This window comes from Apodemus sylvaticus, chromosome 19, assembly GCF_947179515.1.
Source record: "Apodemus sylvaticus chromosome 19, mApoSyl1.1, whole genome shotgun sequence".
NCBI lineage: Eukaryota > Metazoa > Chordata > Mammalia > Rodentia > Muridae > Apodemus > Apodemus sylvaticus.
Window position 1 is genome coordinate 36,811,059 of NC_067490.1, and position 23,921 is coordinate 36,834,979.

A 23,921-nucleotide genomic window follows, 5' to 3' on the forward strand; every position below is an offset into this window, starting at 1 on the left:
AGGATGTGGAGAAAGAGGAACACTGGTCAACTGCTGGTGAGATTGCAAGATGGAATAACCACTTTGGAAATCAGTCTGGCAGTTCCTCAGAAAACTGAACATGACACTTCCGGAGGACCCTGCTATACCTCTCCTGGGTATATATCCAGTGGATTCCCCGGCATGCAATAAGGACACATGCTACACTATGTTCATAGCAGCTTATTTATAATATCCAGAAGCTGAAAAGAACCCAGATGTCCCTCAATGGAGGAATGGATACAGAAAATGTAGTATATTTACACGATGGAATACTACTCAGTAATTAAAAACAGTGAATTCATGAAATTTTTAGGCAAATAGTTGAAACTGGAAAATATCATCCTATGTGAGATAACCCAATCACAAAAGAATACACATGGAATGCAATCACTGATAAGTGGATATTAATTAGCCCAGAAGCTCTGAATTCTCAAGACACAATTAGCATATCAAATGATATCAAAGAAGAGGGAAAGAGAGGGCCCTGGTTCTGAAAAGAGTTGATCCAGCATTGTAGGGGAGTACCAGCACAGGGAAATAGGGAGGGGATTGGGAAATGGGTGGAGGGAAGAGGGCTTATGAAACCGATGGGGAGGGGGGAATCGAGAAAAGGGAAAGCGTTCGGAATGTAAACAAAGAATATAGAAAATTTAAAAAAAAAAAAAAAGAAGTACAGGGACAAAGATGGAGCAGAGATTGAGGGAATGGCCAACCAATAACCAGCTCAACTTGCGACCTATCCCATGGGCAAGCACCAATCTCTGACACTATTTATAGTACTCTGTTATGCTTACATACAGGAGCCTAGCATAACTGTCCTCTGAGAAGCTTCCACCAGGATCTGACTAAAATTGATGCAGTGACCCACAACCAAACATTGGATGGAGCTTAGGAAGACTTATGGAAGAATTTGGGGAAGAATCAAGGGTCATTGAAGGGATAGGAACTCCACAGGAAGACCAAAAGAGTCAAGCACCATGCACACAAGTAGTAGATATGCAGTGCAGGCTTCATGGGGGTCCCTCGACAACTGGAGCAGGAGCTGTCCCTAAGACTGTAGCCTGTCTGTGGATCCTGTTCCCCTAAAAGGACTGCCTTGTCTGGCTTCAGTGAAAGAGGATTGCCTAAGACTGCAGAAACTTGATACACCAGGGTGTGGAGATACCCAGGAAGAACTTCCACCCTCTCAGGAAGAGAGGATGGCAAGGGGTAGACCCCATGTGTGAGGGAGGGCAGGAAAAGGGATATTAAATAAATAAATAGATAAATAAATAAATGAGTTAATGGGGGAACAGTTACAAAAAAAGGACTGTTGAAATCCCTGGGTAACCAACTACAGAGGTGTTTGACTTCTTCAAGATAGAGCTATGGTCTCTTATTAATTCTACTTTGAAATTCTGGACATTTTTCTCAGAGTTAACTTTTGTTCAATTTTAAAAGTTGGATCATATGTAGACAGACCTTTTACAGTAACAATATAATTAAGGGTGAGTTGAGAGTTATTCACCACTCAAGCTTTGTATGTTAGAAGGTCTTAGTGTCTACTTCGGAACTCAGATTTAAGCTGGTGGCTAGCTTTACTCCATTTGGACACTGTCAATTAAATGATATAAAGAGATATAACTACATTTGATTAATAATGTTTTAGAGTAAATGGCAATCTTCTGAAAGGCCAAATGCTTCCTAGAGATATGTATAGTTAAATCCATTTATCAGAATATATTTTGAACTGTTTTGTTGGTAGACATGATCTGATGCCATTCCCTAGTCACTGGAACCAGTTTACAAGCAACTTTGTCAGCTCACCAAATACAGCATGCAATCTTAAGGTCCCTGTCAACGTCTTTAGTAATCATTTTGTATTATAAGTCAAAATAAAAATTAATTTTTTCCTTTAAAAAAAAAAGAAAGAAAATATGCTGGGGGGTGTTGGCACACGCCTTTAATCCCAGCACTTGGGAGGCAGAGGCAGGCAGATTTCTTAGTTCGAAGCCAGCCTGGTCTACAGAGTGAGTTCCAGGACAGCCAGGGCTACAAAGAGAAACCCTGTCTTGAAAAAAACCACAAAGAATGAAATAAAAAAAGAAAGAAAGGAAGGAAGTAAAGAAGGAAGGAAGAAAAAAGAAAGACAGAAAGAAAGAAAGGAAGGAAGGAAGGAAGGAAGGAAGGAAGGAAGGAAGGAAGGAAGGAAGGAAGGGAGGGAGAGAAGGAGGGAGGGAGGGAGGGAGGAAGGAAGGAAGGGAGGGAGGGAGGGAGGGAGGGAGGGAGGAAGGAAGGAAGGAAGGAAGGAAGGAAGGAAGGAAGGAAGGAAAGAAGGAAGGAAGGAAGAAAGATGCAAAAGAAATGGACAAGCTACAACATAAGAGAAAATATTTATAAACCATTTATCTCAGGATGATATTTAGAATACATATTTAGAATAATCAAAAACCTTACAAATTAATAAGATAATTAATTTAAAAATAAGAAGAAATTAGAATAAATAGTTCACTAAAGATTACATATGAATGACAACTGGGATTATATTATTTATTTATCACCAGGAAATTAGACATTAAAGTCACAGTATAGTATTATTTTATACCCCATAGAATGCCCACCATTATAATAGCAATTAGTAGTTGAGCAGAATGTGGAGACAATGAAAGGTATGTGCACAATGTATGGTAATTAAAAATGTCTATTCATGCAATAGCTTGTCCCAAGTTACTTATAGCAGAAGGATTCTAAGTCAGCACACATATGTACACTTAGACATCCATTTTTATGTTTAAGTTTTTACAAGTATTTGTGTATGCATGCTACATCTCTGTCTGGACACACATATGTGTGATTATATAGGTCAGAGGGCTGTGTCTCATAGTGAGTTTCTCCCACCTTGTGGGTCCCAAGGATCAAACGCAAGTTGTCAGACAAGTACCTTTACCATCTGAGCCCACTCACTAACCCCATGTGTCCATTTTTATAGCTTTAATTTTCATGGTAGCCAAAAAAGACAAGAAGTCCATCAACAGTTGACTGAATAGAGGAAGATGTGGTACACAATGGAGTTTTGTACAGCCATAAGAAAAATTACAACAGGACACTTATATGAAACGAATAGAACTGTATATCAAAATGTTAGCTGAAATAAGACAGATTCAGAAAGAAAACCACTCCAAGTTTCATTTTTAGTGTGGTAACCATACATAAAATTATATACATGCGTATGTATTTCTATATGGGTTTAATCACAAAATAGACAGGAGTCATGAGAAGGGATCATGAAAAGTAAGGAATAAAGGTTGTTATTGAACATATGTATCAGGAAAGCAAGCAGGAGTGTCTGGACTGACTGGGGAAGGAAATGGAACCAGGTAGAAGGAAATGATGAATTAAGGAACAGGAGAAGAGAAGAATAAGAAATGAGAAAATATCATAGTGTAAATAAAAGTGTTTGGGTATGCTTATCTAAGAAATTAGTAGAAATAAATTTAAGAAAAGAAAAGAAGGTAAAAAGGAGAAAACTGGTTTCCTTTGAAATGAAGCATGATGGGAAATCAACAAAGGGAAACAGCAGTTTGAAGACACTGAGATGAGGGAATGAGGAGTTTACATACAATAGACAAGTGGCAAGAAAAAGAGAAGATCTTCTAATTTGTTCTCAGAGAGGTTAAATTTTTCATGATGAGAAGAGATGTCTTTAAATGTGTGGATTTGCTTTCTGAGTATACATCAAGCACTCAGCTCAGAGGAGCTTGAAATGCTTTCGATGTGAGAAGAAGCTTTAGAGAGATTGATCGACAATAATCTCCCAATAACACAAAGATGATCACTGTTGGGAACAAGGAAAGGCTTTCTAAACTTGCTGCTACCTTATGTGTTTTTGTTTGTATGTGATCATGTGAAAGAAAGTTATATGGCCCATATAATATCAATGTCATAGTCATTAACTTATTTCTACAAATAACTTTGTTGTACAATAAAGATGAAGGGACATAAAAAGTAAGTCAACATGGTCAGAAGGAATGGAAAATTGGTGATAGAAATAGAAATACTTGTTAAAAATAATGAAATTTTTCAAGTCAGGCGTGGTGGCACACGCCTGTAATCCCAACACTTGGGAGGCAGAGATGAGTGGATTTCTGAGGAAGAGGCCAGCCTGGTCTACAGAGTGAGTTCCAGGACAGCCAGGACTACACAGAGAAACCCTGTCTCAAAAAAACAATAATAATAATAATGATAATGATAATGATGAAAATTTTCAACATAGCTCTGAAAATATTACATTGAAGGAGATAAAGTACAAAATTAAAAATTTTCCAAAACCCTTGATTCTGGCTAGGAATGTATGTTAGTAGAACATTTATATAGAATTATGAAAATCTGGTTTCAATCACCAGCATAGAAACAAACAAACAAACAAACAAACAAACAACTAAGTATTCTAGGTGATATATACCAGATGAGATATTGAGGATATCCACCATGGAAAACAGTGTATATCTTCATAATTAAAAATAACCCATCATATGATTAGTGACCATGTTACTAGTTATATAGACAACAAAAATAATATCACCATTCCAAACTCTTATTAGCATCCAATGTTGTCCCACTTTGTCTATCATCAAGGCATGCAATGGTTTGCTATAAAAAAGAATAAAAATGCAATATATATATATATATATATATATATATATGCATATATGTGAGTATTATTTAGAAATATACAAAGAAAGGCATAAAGCCATTGATGAAAATAGAGGAATCTTAAAACACCAGATTAAGTGAAACCAGCCAATGCAAAGATAGATATTGCATCTCTCACCCATGTAGAAAAAAAAAAGCAAATAACAAACAAAAAAAATTGTCATTTTAAGGTTGAACTATGATTACTAGGAATTATGAAGAGTCCTGTGCAAAGAAAGGGTGAGAGTATAAAAAAGTGATTTAATAACGCCAATGCATGCTATGTTCATAAATGGAAATATCACAAAAAAATTACTAATACAGATGAAGGTTGATAATTTCTTGAAAAGGCAAGTCTACTCTAAACACATAAGATTTCCTTCATTGACACAGGTAGCTACACTAGTAGGAATCACAAGGGATGACTACAAAGAGAAGAGAGTCCAGAGAGACACCAGTCAATAAAAGAGAGCTGGGTGTCAGGAACCTCCTTCAACAGGAAGACCAAGGAGCAGCTAGGTATAAGGATACCTGGGAGTGTGTGGTTTAAACTCAAAGATGAGAAATAATTTTGACACACCTTTCTCAACTTACCTTGTTCAAATCTTCATAGCTCAGGAACATTATATTGAAGTCATGTCTGTGTTCATACCAGCCTCTAACGTGATCAAACCAACGGCTTCCTACAACTGAAGAGCAAGTTACTGAGTATCAAAGTGAAGACATTATGTGTACTAAACACAAAACTAGATTTTTTCTTTTCTAGTTTTGACTGGAAAGAAATAAAATGAAACCCTCTATAATTGAATGTCTATATGACAACTTAAAGGAATTATTTGTGTAGGCACAATGCTTTCATATACTGTATAAAGTTTACCTTTGTTTTGGCTGTATATGGCTTTGTAATGCTAATTCTTAGAAACTCCTACCTCAAATTTGTATAAACTTTGCTTCTCTTTCATTCTCTGCCTTGCCAATAAGAGCTTGCCAATACAGAGCTTTAGAAACAGAATAGATGGGACTTCTGATTCTAAGAAGGTTAGAAATAGAAAGAGGAGAGGAGGAAGGAAGAAGAAGGAAATGGAGAAAACATGTAGAGAAGAAAATGGGATCAAAAAGGAATGATAAATTTCAAGTAAGATGTGAGTATAGTCTGGGAGGAAACCTGGCTAACTTGGAAGTTTAGAATGGAGTAATTCTTGCTCGGTATTTGTCTCAAGGCAATTTTAGTAAATCTTAGTCTCTCTGTGAGGTTATTGAGGAAATAAGAAATACAGCTGCCAGATTAATTCACTGTTGATTTCTAGTTAAGGAAAAATTGAGTATCCCTCCAAATATATGCCATGCAGAGCACACACCCACTCTCATCTTTAGCTGTATGACTCTTCCTATGCCATAAGCTAGGGAGAAAATGAATAAAGTATTTGTAAACATCTTATAATCTTGCAAAATACCTCCTAAATAACACAGCATTGTAAAGCTTAACAACTGTCACATGGTCCTAACAATGGCTGAAGAACTGTTCTGCATCAGGTTTGGTTGATCAACATTATTATTACTCTGTATGTAATACACCCCACTGCCCCTTCAATCGTTTTTATAAACATCTCCTATATTGAGATAGTTTACATGTCATCTCTCCTTTTAAAACTAGTGAGAGGGACAAATGTTGTTACCTTTTCCATCTAGAAATTTGTCCAGATAATGGTCTATGGTATCTGTAGCTTCTAAGGTAACCACCCAATTTGAAAAATGGAAAAATGAGATTAGAACATCTTTGGGATTTCTGTAAATATAAAGAATCTGCAGAGAAAAAACACAAAGTTGCTTTAGTAATTCTTAGTTATCCTAACAAGTTCTGAAAAATGATATAATTCATTTTCTAAAGAAATCTTTATATTCATCCAGGTAATAGTTATGAAAGTTTTGTTATGAACTTGTTTCATAGTATCAAACATGAATGAATATTTTCATTTACATAGTATTTCATAAATGTGCAAAAACAAATCAGCTTTCTAGAAATTAGATTATTTGTAAAGTTGCTAAACATAGTAAGCACAGTTTTCTTACAGATACACCAAATGACATTGATTGAGTTATCTGAGATATTTGATATATAGTGAGGGTAGCACTGGAAATAAGTAGACAATTTTTTAAATGAAGTTTGTCTTGATATAAGCATCAACTGTACCCCATATTCCTTCCTGCCCAGACTGCCGCGTGCAATCACGGATCAGCAACCCACACACCATCCCACAGTGCTGCCTACATCCAGGGAAACCTGCAGCTATCTGAGACAAGCAGTCCCAGAGGCTTATTACTCCCAGAGACTACCAAACCAGCCAACATCAGGAACAACCAGATGTTGAAAGGCCAGTTCAAGAAGATAATCAACAGAAGCCAGTGCAATAGGCATAATCAGAACCCAGGAAGCCCTGGATGCCATAACACACCTGAAAAGCAAGGTTTTTGACCTTAAATCACATCTCATGAAGATGATAGAGGCCTTTATAGAGGATATAAATAGATAAGGAAACACGGGAAAGCATAATCAAAAAGATAGAAACAAATAAATCCCTTGAAGAAACACAGAGAAATATAATCAGGTGAAAGAAATTAATAAAATAGTCTAAGACCTAAAAAATGGAAATAGTAGCAATAAAAAAAACACTAATGGAGGCAACCATGAAGAGGGAACTCCTAGGAAATCAAACAGGAATTACAGACTCAAGCATCACCAACAGAATATAAGAGATGGAAGAGAAGATGTCAGGTTTAGAAGATACCATCAAAGAAAACAATACATTGTTCAAAGGAAATGCCAAAATATAACAAGAATACAATCAACAGACACCAGTGCAGTATGAGACCATCAGAAGATAGCTCTTCTACTACAGCAAGCCCTGGATGTCCTAATACACCTGGAGAGCAAAACTGTGACCTTAAATCTTATCTCATGAAGATGAAAGAGTAAAAATTTTCTTTTTTTTTTTTTTTCTTTTTTTTATTGGATATATTTTTTATTTACATTTCAAATGATTTCCCTTTTTCTTGTTCCCCACTCCCTGAAAGTCACATAAGCTCCCTTCCCTCCCTCTGTTCTCCCACCCGTCCCTTCCCACTTCCCTGTTCTGGTTTTGTCTTATACTGCTACACTGGATCTTTCCAGAACTAGGGGCCACTCCTCCGTTCTTCTTGTACCTCATTTGAAGTGTGGATTATGTTTTGCATATTCCAGTTTTCCAAGCTAATATCCAGTTATTAGCGAGTGCATACCATGATTGATCTTTTGAGACTGGCAGCTCCATCCATTTGCCTAAGAATTTCATGAATTCATTGTTTCTAATGGCTGAATAGTACTCCATTGTGTAGATATACCACATTTTTTGCATCCATTCTTCTGTTGAGGAATACCTGTGTTCTTTCCAGCTTCTGGATATTATAAATAGGGCTGCTATGAACATAGTGGAACATGTATCCTTATTACATGCTGGGGAATCCTCTGGGTATATGCCCAGGAGTGGTATAGCAGGATCTTTCGGAAGTGACATGCCCAGTTTTCTGAGGGACTGCCAGACTGATTTCCAGAGTGGTTGTACTAATTTGCAACCCCAACAGCAGTGGAGGAGTGTTCCTCTTTCTCCACATCCTTGCCAACATCTGCTGTCTCCTGCGTTTTTAATCTTAGCCATTCTGACTGGTGTAAGGTGAAATCTCAGGGTTGTTTTGATTTGCATTTCCCTGATGACTAGTGAAGTTGAGCATTTTTTAAGATGTTTCTCCGCCATCCGAAGTTCTTCGGGTGAGAATTCTTTGTTTAACTCTGTACCCCATTTTTAATAGGGTTATTTGGTTTTCTGGGGTCTAACTTCTTGAGTTCTTTGTATATATTGGATATTAGCCCTCTATCTGATGTAGGGTTGGTGAAGATCTTTTCCCAATTTGTTGGCTGCCAATTTGTCCTTTTGATGGTGTCCTTTGCTTTACAGAAACTTTGTAATTTTATGAGGTCCCATTTGTCAATTCTTGATATTAGAGCATAAGCTATTGGTGTTCTGTTCAGGAACTTTCCCCCTGTACTGATGTCCTCAAGGGTCTTCCCCAGTTTCTTTTCTATTAGCTTCAGAGTGTCTGGCTTTATATGGAGGTCCTTGATCCATTTGGGAGTAAAAATTTTCTAACACAATACATCCAGGAATGTTGGGACACTAAGAAAAGACCAAACCTAAGAATAATAAGAATAGAAGAGGGTGATGACTCCCAGTCTAAAGGGCCAGAAAATATCTTCAACAAAATCATAGACAAAGAAATTCCCAAACCTAAAGAAGTAGATGGCTATAAACATACAAGAGGCTTACAGACCAAATAAATTGGACCAGAAAAGAAAATATTCCTGCCCCATAATAAAATAAAACACTAAATACACAGAACAAAGAAGGTATATTAAAATTCACAAAGGAAAGGGCGTAAGTAACATATAAAGGCATACCTATCAGAACTTTACCTGACTTCTCAAAAGAGACTCTAAAAGTCAGAAAATCCTAGACTTATGTCTTGTAGATACTAAGAGACAACAGATACCAACATAGACTACTATACCCAGTGAAATTTTCAATCAACATAGATGGAGAAACCAAGACATTTCATGACAAAACCAACTTTATAAAATATCTTTCTACTAATCCAGTCCTGTAGAGTATTCTAGAAGAAAAATTCGAACACAATTAAGGTAACCACACCCAAAAAATACAAGAAATTAATTATCTCACACCAAAACTAAATAAGAGAAACACACACACACACACACACACACACACACACACAGTATTACCAACAACAAAAACATGACAGAAAATGACAGGAGGGGCTGGAGAGATGGCTCAGCGGTTAAGAGCACTGACTGCTCTTCCAGAAGTCCTGAGTTCAAATCCCAGAAGCCACATGGTGGCTCACAACCATCTATAATGAGATTGGATGCCCTCTTCTGGTATGTCTAAAAACAGCAACTGTGTACTTACATATAATAAACAAATATTTTTTTTAAAAAAATGACAGGAATTAACAAATCATTCCTCATCAGTATCTCTCAACATCAATAGATTCAATTCACTAATAAAAAGATGCAGGCTAACAAACTGGATACTTAAAGAGTGTCCATTAATATGCTGCATACAAAATATACCTCAACAACAAAACAGATACCACAGAATGATGGGCTGGAAAAAGGTTTTCCAGGCAAATGAACCAAAGAAACAAACTGGAGTAGCCATTCTAATATCTAAAAAAAATACATGACAAGCCAAAAGTAATCAAAAGAGATGGGGAAGGACCCTTCATGCTCATCAAAGGAAAAATTCACCAAGATGTCATTTTAGTTCTGAACATCTATGACCCAAATGTTTAATAGCACTCACATTCATTAAAAACATTACTAAACCTCAAATGACACTGAACCCCATCCATAAACTAATATTGGGGGACTTCAACACTCCACTCTCAGCAATGGACAGGTCATTGAAACAAAACAGAGAAATAATTAAATTAATAGAAGTTATGATTCAAATGGATGTGACAGATATCTACAGACACTTTCACCTCAAAACAAGAGAACATACCGCTTCTCAGCACTCCATGGAATCTTCTCCAAAATTGACCATATATTTGGGCACAACATAAGCCTCAAAAGACACAAGAAGATTGAAATAACCTCTTGCATCTTATCAAATCACCATAGAATAAAGTTGGAGTTTAACAACAGAAACAACAGAAAACCCACATATTCATGGAAACTGAATAACTATCTACTCAATGATAACTTGGTCAGGGAAGAAATGAAGATATTAAAGACTTTCCAGAAATCAAGGAAAATAAAGACATAACATTCCCAAGTTTATGGAACATCATAAAAGCAGTACTAAAAGGAAAATTGATAGCACTAAGTGCCTTCATAATGAAATTGGAATAAGTTTCCTATTAGCAATTTAACAGCATACCTGAAAACTTTAGAACAAAAAGAAGCAAACACACTCAAGAAGAGGAGATGGCAGGAAATAGTTAAACTCAGTGTGAATTCAATCAATTAGAAACAAAGAGAACAATAGAAAGAATCAACAAAAGCAAGAATTGAATCTTTGAGAAAATCAACAAGATAGACAAACTTTTAGCCAAAAATACCTGAAAAGCACAGAGGCAGTATCCAAGTTAACAAAATGAAAAATGAACAGGGAAACATTATAACAAGCCAGGTGGTGGTGGCGCATGCCTGTAATCCCAGCACTTGGGAAGCACAGGCAGGGGGATTTCTGAGTTCCAGGCCAGCCTGGTCTACAGAGTAAGTTCCAGAACAGCCAGAGCTATACAGAGAAACCCTCTCTCAAAAAAAATTTTTTTCAAAAAAAAATAATTTAAAAACTTTATAAAAACCATTATAACAGAAATTGAGAAAATTCAAAAAAATCAAGTCTTATTTCAAAAGTCTGAGGTACTAGACAAAAATGAAAAATCTAAATGAAATGGATGATTTTCTAGGCAGATACAACTTACCAAAATTAAATCAAGATCAGGTAAATTATGCAGTCTTATAACCCCTGAGAAAAATAAAAGCCACTGTTTAAAAATCTCACAATCAAAACAAGCCCAAAGCCACATAGTTTTAGTGCAGAATCCTACTGACTTTCAAAGAAGCCCTAATACCAATACTTCTCAAACTATTCCACTAAATAGAAACAGAAGGAACACTACCTAACTAATTCTATGAGGTCATAATGAACCTGATATTTAAACCACACAAATACTCAACAAAGAACATTTCAGACCAATTTTGCTTATGAACATCAATGCCAAATTACTCAATAAAATTCTTGCAAGCCAAATCCAAGGACACATCAAAAAATATCATTAACCATGATCAAGTAGACCTCATCCCAGAGATACTAGGATGGTTCAATATATGAAAATCCATCAACATAACCCACTATATAAACAAATGAAAGGGAAAAAAGTCAGATAAGCATCTCACTAGATGCTGAAAACCCTCAACAAAACCCAACTTCCCTTCATGTTAAATGCCTTAGACAGATCGGGGATACAAGACACATACCTATACATAATAAAAGCAAAATACAGCAAGCCAATACCAAACATGAAATTAAATGGAGGGAAACATAAAGCTATCCCACTAAATCATGACAAGGCTGCCCACTCTCTCCCTATTTATTCAATATAGTTCTTGAAATTCTACCCAGAGCTATATAAAACAACAAAAGGAGATCAAGGGGTTACAAATTGGAAAGGAAGACGTCAAGGTATCACTATTTATAGATGATATGAAAACATACATAAGCAACCCCCAAAATTGTACCAAAAAAATATGTACAGATGAAAAACAACTTCAGCAAAGTGGCTGGTTATAAAATTAACTCAGATAAATTAGTAGCCTACAAATGATAAATGGGCTGAGAAAGAAATCATGAAAACAATACCCTTCATAATAGCCACATATAATATAAAATACCTGGTGTAACTCCAACCAAGCAAGTGAAAGTTCTGCATGAAAAGAACTGAAGATAGAAACTGGAGAAGCTATCAGAAGATGGGAAGAGCTCCCACGCTTATGGGTCAGGAGGATTAACACAGTGAAAATGGCCATCTTACCAAAAGCAAAATCTACAGACTCAATGGAATCCCCATCAAAATTCCAGCATGATTCCTTAAAGACATTGAAAGAGGAATTCTCGATTTCATATGGAAAAAAAAAAAAAAAACCCAGGATAGCTAAACTAATCCTGAACAATAAGAAAACTTCTGGAGGGGTTACCACTGATCTCAAGCTGTACTATAAAGCAGTAGGTATAAAAACTGCAGCATATCTGCATAGAAGCAAACAGGTTAATCAATGAAATGGAATGGAAGACCCAGAAATAAACCCACATACCTATGGACAGTTGATCTTTGACAAACAAGCCAAAATCATACATTGGAAAAAAAAAAAAAAAAGCATCTCCAAGAAATGGTGCTGATTTAACTGCATGTAGAAAAATACAAAGAGATCCATATTTATCACCCACCATAAAACTCAATTCCAAATGTATCAAGAATCTTAACGCAAAACTGGAACACTAGGAGCCCAGGCATTAGGTGTTGCCTGCTTCCAATGATATTGGGAGCACCAGAGCTGGAAGCTTGCTTGCAACCCAGTGCTGCAGCAGCGGCCTCCCGGGAAATGCCACGCACTGTCCAGGAACAGATTCTGTAGTTAACAGTTGCCCCACCCCACCCAACCCCGCCCCTGGTTCTGTGTGCACCAGCGAGGACTATGTGCGCCCTAGGGAGATGACCCTGGCCGACCCCTGGCCCCCAGACTGCTGGCATCTCCTTGTTGTAGAAGGGACTAGATAATGTAATTGGCTCTCCAGAAAGACCCACAAGGCCCTGTGTTGAGCAAGATATCTCAGACCCTGTCTCATTTTAGATCCACTTGAGAAGAAATGATGTGGCAATTCTTATCTAGAAGGACGTCTTGAAAGTGTGGGATACGTGTGAGGAAGTTCACCCTTTCCCCAGTCTGTGAAATAAACATTCTCAGGTTCCAAAATGCCAGTCAAGACCCCAAATTACCTGAAAGAGGCTAACAACAAGAAGGGAAAGAAATTTAAACTGAGAGACATTCTGTCCCCTGATATGATCAGTCCTCCCCTGGGAGATTTTCATCACACTATTCACATCAGCACAGAGGGCCAGCATGACGTCTTTGGAGATATTCCCGTTCTTCAAGGGAACTATAAGCTTTTGCCTGGAAACAAAGAGAAAGAACACTCCAGCCAGTTCCTGGGGCATAAGGACTTCTTGCGTGCCAACAGCACCTCAGACTCAATGTTCACAGAAACACCCTCCCCTGTACTCAAAAATGCCATCTCCCTCCTGACCATTAGAGGCTCCCAGGCACTCATGCTGCCCTTATTGTCACCAGAGACATTTAATTTCCAAGCAGGAGTCTTTTGGGGGTCCTAAGTTGTTAAGGCTCAGCTGTAAACCTGTCATGGAAGAGAAAGTTCAGGACCAAAGTAGTCTGCTGCTAGAGAATGGTGTCCACCAGGGAGACACCTCATGGACTCCAGTGGGTCTGCGTCTCAGTCGAGCCAGGGCAGGGACAGCACTCCTCCAGTCTGTCAGGACAGAGTCAGACTGGCCCGGGACTCCATGTTTGAGCATCGTGCCTCCTAAATCAGACTAAATCAGACGAATTCCTCTCTGACCTGACTGGCTGCCTGCTCTCCCTGCAGCTGGATCTTGGGCCCTCACTTTTGGATGAAGTCCTGAATGTCATGGATCCATCCAAAAAGAGATGGAAAAAGTCATCTCTTTTTCTTGGGAGTAAGAGGTACCAAAGTAAGCCGCAAACAAGAAATCAACTAACCACAGACAACGGAAAGAGCTACTCTGACGGTTTTTATTTGAAGCCATGTGATTCATTTTCTTAAATAATGCTCCTGTTCCTATAAAATATTTTTTAACCATCATGCCCTTTTTGCAAAAATTTTGAAAACAATAATTTTTAAAAATTAAATAAAAAAACAAATAAAAAACCCTGTTCTGGCAAGAAGAAGAAGAAGAAGGAGGAGGAGGAGGAGGAGGAGGAGGAGGAGGAGGAGGAAAGAAAGAAAGAAGAACAAAGAAAGAAGAAAGAAGAAGAAAAGAGAGAGAGAAAGAAAGAAAGAAAGAAAGAGAGAGAGAGAGAGAGAAAGAAAGAAAGAAAGAAAGAAAGAAAGAAAGAAAGAAAGAAAGAAAGAAAGAAAGAAAGAAAGAAAGAAAGAAAGAAGAAAGAAGGAAGGAAGGAAGGAAGGAAGGAAGGAAGGAAGGAAGGAAGGAAGGAAGGAAGGAAGGAAGGAAGGAAGGAAGGAAAGAAGGAAGGAAGGAAAGAAGGAAGGAAAAAGGAGGAAGTGAGTCAGCCAATTTTCAGCAGGCATTGCTGATGCTCAAACATGCTCGATTTGTTTGTTTGTTTGTCCATCTGTAGACATGCAGAAATCCGCTGTCTAGGAGAGCTGGGTCCATGGCTCTCTCCAAGGCGATTTATGACATGCCATGAGAAGGAAATCAAACCTTACTTGGCACCTATGCCTTTTTTTTCAAGACTCTTTTGTATATTGTATCTTTTGGGTTCACCATAGCGAATTCTCCAGTGTTAAGATTTTACTCTCTTTTCATATTCAAACAACCTTACAGGATTTGGGATTTTTCCTTGTGGTTCTTATATATCCCTGTATATTATTTCCATGTTGCAAAAGTTTGACTGTCAGCTACATGGTGGTTAAAAACAAGCAAGGTATTACTGTATCTAAGTTATTTTTAAAGTTGAAATGTACTTTTATGTGCCTTTGGTTTTTTAATTGCAAATTGTCTACATTTTATACCTAATTAAAAAAAGTTGGATACACTAAACCTCATTGAAGACAAAGCTGGACAAATGCCTTGAATGCATTTGTACAGAAGACAAATTCCTGAACAGAATATCAATGGTTCGGCCTTTAAGATCAAAAATTGAAAAATGGGACTTCACAAAACTGAAAAGACTCTGTAAGGCAAAGGACAATGTCAACAGGACAAAATGGCAACCTACCAGTTGGGAAAAGATCTTCACCAGCTGTACAATTGACCTAGGGCTAATATCCAAAATATACAAAGAACTCGAGAAGTTAAACTTCAGCCAGCCAAATAATCAAATTTAAAATGGGGTACAGTGCTAAACAGAGAATTCACAACAGAGGAATCTCAAATGGCTGAGAAGCACTTAAATAAATATTTAACATCTTTAACAATCAGGGAAATGCAAATCAGAATGACCCTGAGATTCCATCTTACAACAATCAGGATGGGTAAGATCAAAAACTTAGGCAACAGCACATCCTGGTGAGGATGAGGAGAAAGGGGAGCATACTGCCATTACTGGTAGGATTTCAAACTTGCACAACCACTCTGGAAACCAATCTGGCAGTTTCTCAGAAAACTGGAAATAGTTTTAACTGAAAAACCTTGCTATACAACTCCTGGACATATACCCAAAAGATACTCCACCATACCACAAGGACTCATGTTTCACTATGTTTATAGCAGTTTTATTCATAATAACCAGAAACTAGAAACAACCCAGAAAATGTGGTTCATTTACACAATGGAGTACTATTCAGCTATTAAAAACAAGGACATCATGAATTTTACAGTTAAGTGGTTGGTACTAGAAAATACCGTTCTGAATGAGACAACCCAGATCCAAAAGGATATGCATGGTATGTACTCACTAATAACTGGATATTAGCCAGGAAGTACAGGATACCTGTGATATAACTCAAAGAAGTTAAAGAAGGAAGGTACAATCGAGGATGCTTGAATCTCAGTTAGTAGGGGGAATAACATAGTCATAGGAGGCAGAGAGTGGAAGGGAACTGAGTAGGAGAGTGGGGACATGAAACCAGAAGAGGCTTCCTCCTGTAGCCTGTCAAGACACTCAAATGGAGAGACAAGGAAACCAACTACCCACAACACTCACCACCCAAAATTTGTCCTATCTGAAAGCAATGCAGAGACAAAGATGGAGCAGAGACTAGAGGAATAGCCAAGCAATAACTGGCCCAACTTAAGACCCATCCCATTGGCAAGCACCAATACCAGACACTATTAATGATAGAGGAGCCTAGTACAATTGTCCTCTGAGAGACTCTACCCAACAGCTAACTGAAGCAGATGCCAGCCAACAAATGGAAGGATGTCAGGGACTCTTACAGAAGAGTTGTGAAATGGATTGAAGGTCCTGAAGGATATAGATACTCCATAGAAAGACTAACATAATCAACTAACTTAGACCCTTGGGAGTTCTCAGAGACTGAGCCACCAACCAAAGAGCATACACACCCTGAACCTAACCCCTGGTATATTGTGTGGTCTTCTCTGCCTTCAGTAGAGAAAATGTGCCTGATCCTACAGGATCTTGATACACCAGGGTTGTGGGTTACCCAAGGAGGCCAACCTCGCAGAGGAGAAGGGGAAGGGGGAAGGAAGGGACTCTGTAATGGGGGAACTAGAAGAGGGGACAGTATTTGTCATATTAATTAATTAATTAATTAATTAATTTTAAAAATTCTCTCATACTATTATGCATAATAACTGATAAGTCTATTAATAGCATTAGACCAAAAGTAAACATATTTCTAGAATTGAAATTGAAACAAGAAAAGATTTCTTAAGTGAAATCTTGTTCTAGTAGGTTTGTATTTGGGTTTTTCTTATGAGAAAGAATATAAAGTAGGGAAGATAGGGGTAGGGAGAGGATCTGGAAGGACATGAAAAATGAATAATCATTAACAAGCATATTATCAGTATTAAATCAATAATAGATATAGTTCTAGTCTTGAAACAAAGAGCAATTTCTTTAATAGGGTCTTGATATAATATTAGAGTTTTGTTTAGGTTTTTTTTTTTTAGAAGAACTTAAAGTTGGGTAGTAAGGATGGGGAAAGGATCTGGAAGGACCTGGCAAAGAGGTAGAATATGGCCAAAATATATTTAATTTAAAATGGTTTAAATAATAAAAATAAAATAAAAAAGAAAATAGTTAAATAATGAGTTTATATTTTGAAAAGTCAATTTGATTGATGATACTAGAAATAAGGATGTTACTAACCAAATTAAAGCACGAAATTATAAAGATTTATAAAACATAAGAAAGGTCACAAGTATAACTATATTAGTATACAAAAATGACAGAATTGAACACACCATCTCCAAGCAGTGCAGGAAGCCAGCTATACACCCAGCAGCCAGCGAGGAGGAGGTAGCCTGCACAGGTGAGAGTGGCTTTGCAGATTGGAGGATTTTGTCCATAGGCCTCCGGATTGGGAACACACACACCACCACCACCACCACCGTGCCCTGGCCACAGTGCACCATCTCCAAGAGGCACAGGAAGCCAGCTATACACCCAGCAGACAGCAGGGAGGAGAATCATGCTGATGGAGGGCATCATGGAGGGCTTCAAGAAGGACATAAACAACTCACTTAAAGAAATACAGGAGAACACAAGTAAACAGGGAGAAGTCCTTGAAGAATTAAGAGAAAACACAACAAAACAGGTGAAGGAATTAAACAACAAAGCCATTCATGATCTAAAGAAGGAGGTAGAAACAATAATGACATCACAAAGGGAGACAACTCGGGACATAGAAAACCTAGGAAAGAAGTCAGGAGACATGGATCCCAGCATCAACAACAGAATACAAGAGATGTAAGAGAGAATCTCAGATGCAGAAGATACCATAGAAAGCATTGAGAGAATAATCAAAGAAAATGAAAAATGCAAAAAGCTCCTGACTCAAAATATCCAGGAAATCCAGGACAAGTAGAGAAGACCAAACCTAAAGATTATAGGTATCGAAGAGAGTGAAGATTTCCAACTTAAAGGACCAGTAAATGTCTTCAACAAAATTATAGAAGAAAACTTCCCTGACCTAAAGAGATGCCCATGAACATACAAGAAGCCTACAGAACTCCAAATAGATTTGACAAGAAAAGAAATTCATCCTGTCACATAATAATTAAAACACCAAATCTACTAAACAAAGAAAGAATATTAAAAGCATTAAGGGGAAAATGTCAAGTAACATATAAAGGTAGACCTATCAGAACTACACCGGATTTCTCACCAGAGACTATGAAATCCAGAAGAGCCTGGGCAGATGTCATGCAGACTCTAAGGGAACATAAATGCCAACCCAAACGTCTATATCCAACAAATCTCTCAATAACCATAGATGGAGAAACCAACGTTTTTCATGACAAAAACAAATTTACACATTATCTTTCCACAAATCCAGCCCTTCAAAGAATAATGAATGGAAAACACCAACAAAGGGAGAAAAACTACACAAAAGAAAAAGCAAGAAAGCAATGGACTCAATTATCATCAATGGACTCAATTCCCCAATAAAAAGACATAGACTAACAGACTAAACAAGACCCAACATTTTGCTGCATACAGGAAATGCATCTCAGTGTCAAAGACAAATACTACCTCAGTGTAAAAGGCTGGAAAACAGTTCTCCAAGCAAATGGTCCCAGGAAACAAGCTGGTGTAGCCATTCTAATATCTGATAAAATAGACTTTCAACGAAAAGTCATCAAAAAGACACAGAAGGACAATTTATACTCATCAAATGAAAAATCTACCAGAAGAACACTCAATTTTGATCTATGCCCCATATACAAGGGTAGCGGCATTCATAAAGGAAATCTTAGTAAAGCTTAAAGCACACATTGCACCCTACACAATAATTATGGGCAACTTAAACACCCCACTCTCTTCAATGGACAGAACAGGGAAACAAACTAAACAGAGTCACAGTGAAACTAACAGGACTTTTGGACCAAGTGGATTTAATAGACATCTATAGAACATTTCATCCTAAATCAAAAGAATATACCTTCTTCTCAGCACCTCATGGTACCTTCTCCAAAACTGACCATATAATTGGTCACAAAACAGACCTCAACAGATATAAGATGATCGAACTAATTCCATGTCTCCTATCAGATCACTATGGAATAAGGGTGGTCTTGAAAAGCAACAAAAACAACAGAAAACCCACATAAACATGGAAGCTGAACAATGATACCTTTTCAAGGAAGAAATAAGGAAAGAAATCAAAGGCTTTTTAGAATTTAATGAAAATTAAGGCACAGCATACCCAAATTTATGTGACACAATAAAAGCAGTGCTAAGAGGGAAACTCATAACTCTTAGTGCCTACAAAAAGAAGCTAGAGAGAGCATACACTAGCAGTTCAACAGCACACCTGAAAGCTTTAAAACAAAAAGAAGCTAATACACCCAAGAGGAGCACAAGGAAGGAAATCATCAAACTCAGGCCTGAAATTAACCAAGTTGAAACAAAAAGAGTTATACAAAGAATCAACAAAAGCAATAGCTGGTTCTTTGAGAAAATCAACAAGATAAATAAACATTTAGCCAGACTAACCAGAGGGCACAGAGACAGTATCCAAATTAACAAAATCAGAAATGAAAAAGGTGAAATAGCAACAGAAACTGAGGAAATTCAAAAAATTATCATATCCTACTACAAAAGCCTATACTCAACAAAACTGGTAAGTCTGGATGAAATGGACAATTTCCTATACAGATACCAAATACCAAATTTAATCAGGATCAGTAGACCATCTAAATGGTCCCATAACCCCTAAAGAAATAAAAGTGGTCATTGACAGTATCCCAACCAAAAAACAGCACAGGACCAGATGGCTTTAGGGCAGAATTCTATCAGACATTTCACAGGAGAACTAATGTCAATACTCTTCAAACTATTCTACAAAATAGAAACAGAAGGAACATTACCCAATTCATTCTATAAAGCCATAATTTCACTGATATCAAAACCTCACAAATATCCAACAAAAAAAAAGAACCTTAGACCAATTTCCCTTATGAACATCAATGCAAAAATACCCAATAAAAGTCTTGCCAACCGAATCCAAGAACACATCAAGACAACCATTCACCATGATCAAGTAGGCTTCATCCCAGGGATGCAAAGATGGTTCAATATACAGAAATCCATCAATGTAATCAACTTCATAAACAAACTCAAAGAAAAAAAAACACATGGTAATTTCACTAGATGCTGAAAAAGCATTTGACAAAATTCAGCATCCTTTCATGTTAAAAGTCTTGGAAAGAACAAGAATTCAAGGCCCATACCTAAACATAATAAAAGCAGTATACAGCAAACCAGTAGCCAACATCAAACTAAATGGAGAGAAACGTGAAGCAATCCAAATAAAATCAGGGACTAGACAAGGCTGCACTCTTTCTCCATATCTATTCAATATAGTACCTGAAGTTCTACCAGAGTAATTAGACAACAAAATGAAGTCAAAAGGATGCAAATTGGAAAGGAAGAAGTCAAACTATCACTATTTGCGGATGATAGGCAAGCATACTTATGTGACCCAAAAAACTCCACCAGAGAACTCCTACGGCTGATAAACAACTTCAAGAAAGTGGCTGGATATAAAATTAACTCAAGCAAATCAGTAGCCTCCCTATACTCAAATGAGAAGCAGGCTGAGAAAGAAATTAGGGAAATGACACCCTTCATAATAGCCACAAACAATATAAAGTATCTTGGGGTGACTCTAAGCAAACAAGTGAAAGATCTGTATGACAGGAACTTCAAATCTTCAATCCCCATCAAAATTCCAACTCAATTCTTCGTAGACTTAGAAAGAGCAATTCTCAAATTTATCTAGAATAACAAAAAACCCAGGATAGCTAAAACTATCCTCAACAGTAAAAGAACTTCTGAGGGAATCAGTATCCTGGACCTCAAGCAGTACTACAGAGCAATAGTGTTAAAAACTTCATGGTATTGGTACAGTGACAGGCAGGCAGATCAATGGAACAGGATTGAAGATCCAGAAATGAACCCACAGAATTATGGTCATGTGATCTTTGACAAGGGAGCTATAACCATCCAGTGGGAAAAGGATAGCCTATTCAACAAATGGTGCTGGTTCAAATGCAAAAGAATGTAAATTGATCCATTCTTATCTCCTTTTACTAAGCTCAAGTCAAAGTGGATCAAGACCTCCACATAATACCAGATACACTGAAACTAACAGAAAAGAAACTGGGGAAGACCCTTGAGGACATGGGCACAGGGGAAATTTTCCTCAACAGAACACCAATAATTATGCGCTAAAATCAAGAAAGTTACAAAGTTTCTGTAAGGCAAAGGACATTGTCAAAAGGACAAAACAGCAACCAACAAATTGGGAAAAGATCTTTACCAACACTATATCAGACAGAGGGATTATATCCAAGATATACAACGAACTCCAAAAGGTAGACTCCAGAGAGCCAAATAACCCCCTTAAAATGGGGTACAGAGCTAACCAAAGAGTTTTCACCTGAGAAATATCGAATGGGTGAGAAGCACCCAAAGAAATGTTCAACATCCTTAGTCATCAGGGAAATGCAAATCAAAACAACCCTGAGATTTCACATCACCCCAGTCAGAATGTCTAAGATCAAAAACTCAGGAAAAAACAGGTGCTGGCAAGGATGTGGAGAAAGAGGAACATTCCTCCACTGCTGGTGGGGTTGCAAGCTGGTATTACCTCTCTGTACAGTCTAGCTGTTCCTCAGAAAACTGAAAATGATACTTCTGGAGGATCTCCCTATACCACTTCTGGGAATATACCCAGAGGATTCCCCACCATGTAATAAGGATATATGCCCCACTAGGTTTATCGAGGCCCTATTTATAATAGCCAGAAGCTGGAAAGAACCCAGATGTCCCTCAAGGGAGGAACGACAGAAAATGTGGTATATATACACAAAGGAGTACTATTCAGCCATTAGAAACAATGAATTCATGAAATTCTTAGACAAATGGATGGATCTGGAGAACATCATCCTAAGTGAGATAACCCAGTCTCTAAAGAACACTCATGGTATGCACCACTGATAAGCGAATATTAGCCTAGAAGCTTGAAATAACCAAGACATAATTCATATATCAAATGATGGCCAAGAAGAAGAAAGGATTGGCCCCTGGTCCTGGAAAGGCTCAGTGCAACACAGTAGAGGAATACCAGGACAGGGAAATGGGAAGGGGTGGATTGGGGAGTAGTGGGATGGAAGAGGGCTTATGGGACTTTTGGGGAGGGGGGATCCAGGAAAGGGGAAATCATTTGAAATGTAAATAAAGAATATATCAAATAAAAAATATACATGTATTATGTCATAACAAAATTTAAAAAACAAAAGTGACAGAATTAAGTTCAGTAGGAAAATTATACTAAAGCTACAATAATGATAAAACTATACACATAGTAGAGCCCTTTCACTGAATCATAAATGATCATGGTCAATAAATATCAAACAGATCTAATCTTACTATTGAGCACAGATATTCAAATTAAAACAAGTGTGAGTCACCATCCAATAACTCCCATACTGACAAAAATTTAAGTCTGATGTGTCAAGTTACTAATTCATCCTTTGCTGATTTCAGCAATACATGATCATTCATTTTCTTCAGAAATATAATACCACCTCCTTTAGTTGAGTACTCTGCAGTATGTGGCTCTGCAGGTCAATTTGTGACACCGATTCTAGGGAAGCTGGCAAAAGAATGCCCATGAGACATACTCAGGAACAAATTCTGAAGTAATGATATTATCCAATAATTAAATTATTTTATCTATGCAAAAAGTAAGTACGCCATCTGACATACTTTAGCCTTTTCTTCCTTGAGACCTTTTGGTACTAAGTAATATGGAAGGTGGGAAGTGAAGATGCGAGGGGATGGCATGTTGGCATAGTCTAAATTATGAATATTGTACTCCAAGAATGGTGCTCTATCCATGGTTGGTATATTGTCAGTGCTGTTCCGGTGCCCCTCAAAATAAATCAAGCTGAGGATCTGCTGAGTCCAGATGGTACCTGCAAAAAGAGATAACAGTCCTGAGGTGGGTTTAAATAATAAATATCCATGGTAATGCCATCTGTCACAAAGTCCTTGGTGCTTTTTTAAATACTTCATGTATACTAATGAGCAAGTGGAGGTTTTGCTTTGTTTTTCTTGCACATTTAGATAAGATTAGAAAAGATATAAATAAAGGTCCTGTGTTGCAGGATATTTGATCACATCGTGAGATTGTATAAAAAAAAATTGTCTCTGATTGTGCTGTGGCTCTATTCTAGCACCTACCTTTAATCCAAGAGCTTTGTGATAATTCTAAACAAGATAAAGTCAACAATAGATTAACAAGCAGAGCAAGCAACCAGTTGACAGGGAATGAACATAGGAAAAAACATAGAGAATTGACGAAGACATGAGCTCAAATAGAGGGACACACAGGAAGTAGAAAAGAGGGACACTCGATTCGAAGGGTTTTTAAGACAGTGTAGAGAAATAAAGTAGACTCTCTTCTGTGATATCAGTTGAGAAGAAAAGTCGCCTGGGTGTTTTCTCTGCCTCTCTAAACTATCTGGCTCCTGAGTCTTCATTTGATAGAATCAAATGACTGGGATTTAAAAAAGAAGAAACTCTGATTCCACTTTTTAATTGTATAGGAATTTTTGTCTTGATTTCTTGATAGTGATTATTCAAATTATTTCTATAATTTCTCTGTATTTTTTATTGCATAAAAAGTCTT

General features: G+C 37.4%; 1 protein-coding gene and 1 pseudogene across 1 annotated transcript in view; one reads left to right on the top strand and one right to left on the bottom strand.

Annotated features, from left to right (window-relative positions):
* Positions 1–23,921, bottom strand: part of LOC127669952 (amine sulfotransferase-like) — a 52,572-nt gene that overhangs the window by 23,186 nt on the left and 5,465 nt on the right. The window contains exons 2-4 of the mRNA XM_052164212.1: positions 22,997–23,205; positions 6,369–6,495; positions 5,287–5,381 (exon numbers count right to left, since the gene is read on the bottom strand). Of these exons, the coding sequence (XP_052020172.1) occupies positions 5,287–5,381; positions 6,369–6,495; positions 22,997–23,205 (431 nt within the window). The remainder of the gene's footprint in view (positions 1–5,286; positions 5,382–6,368; positions 6,496–22,996; positions 23,206–23,921) is intronic.
* On the top strand, positions 13,285–14,171 carry LOC127670046 (cdc42 effector protein 3-like; annotated as a pseudogene).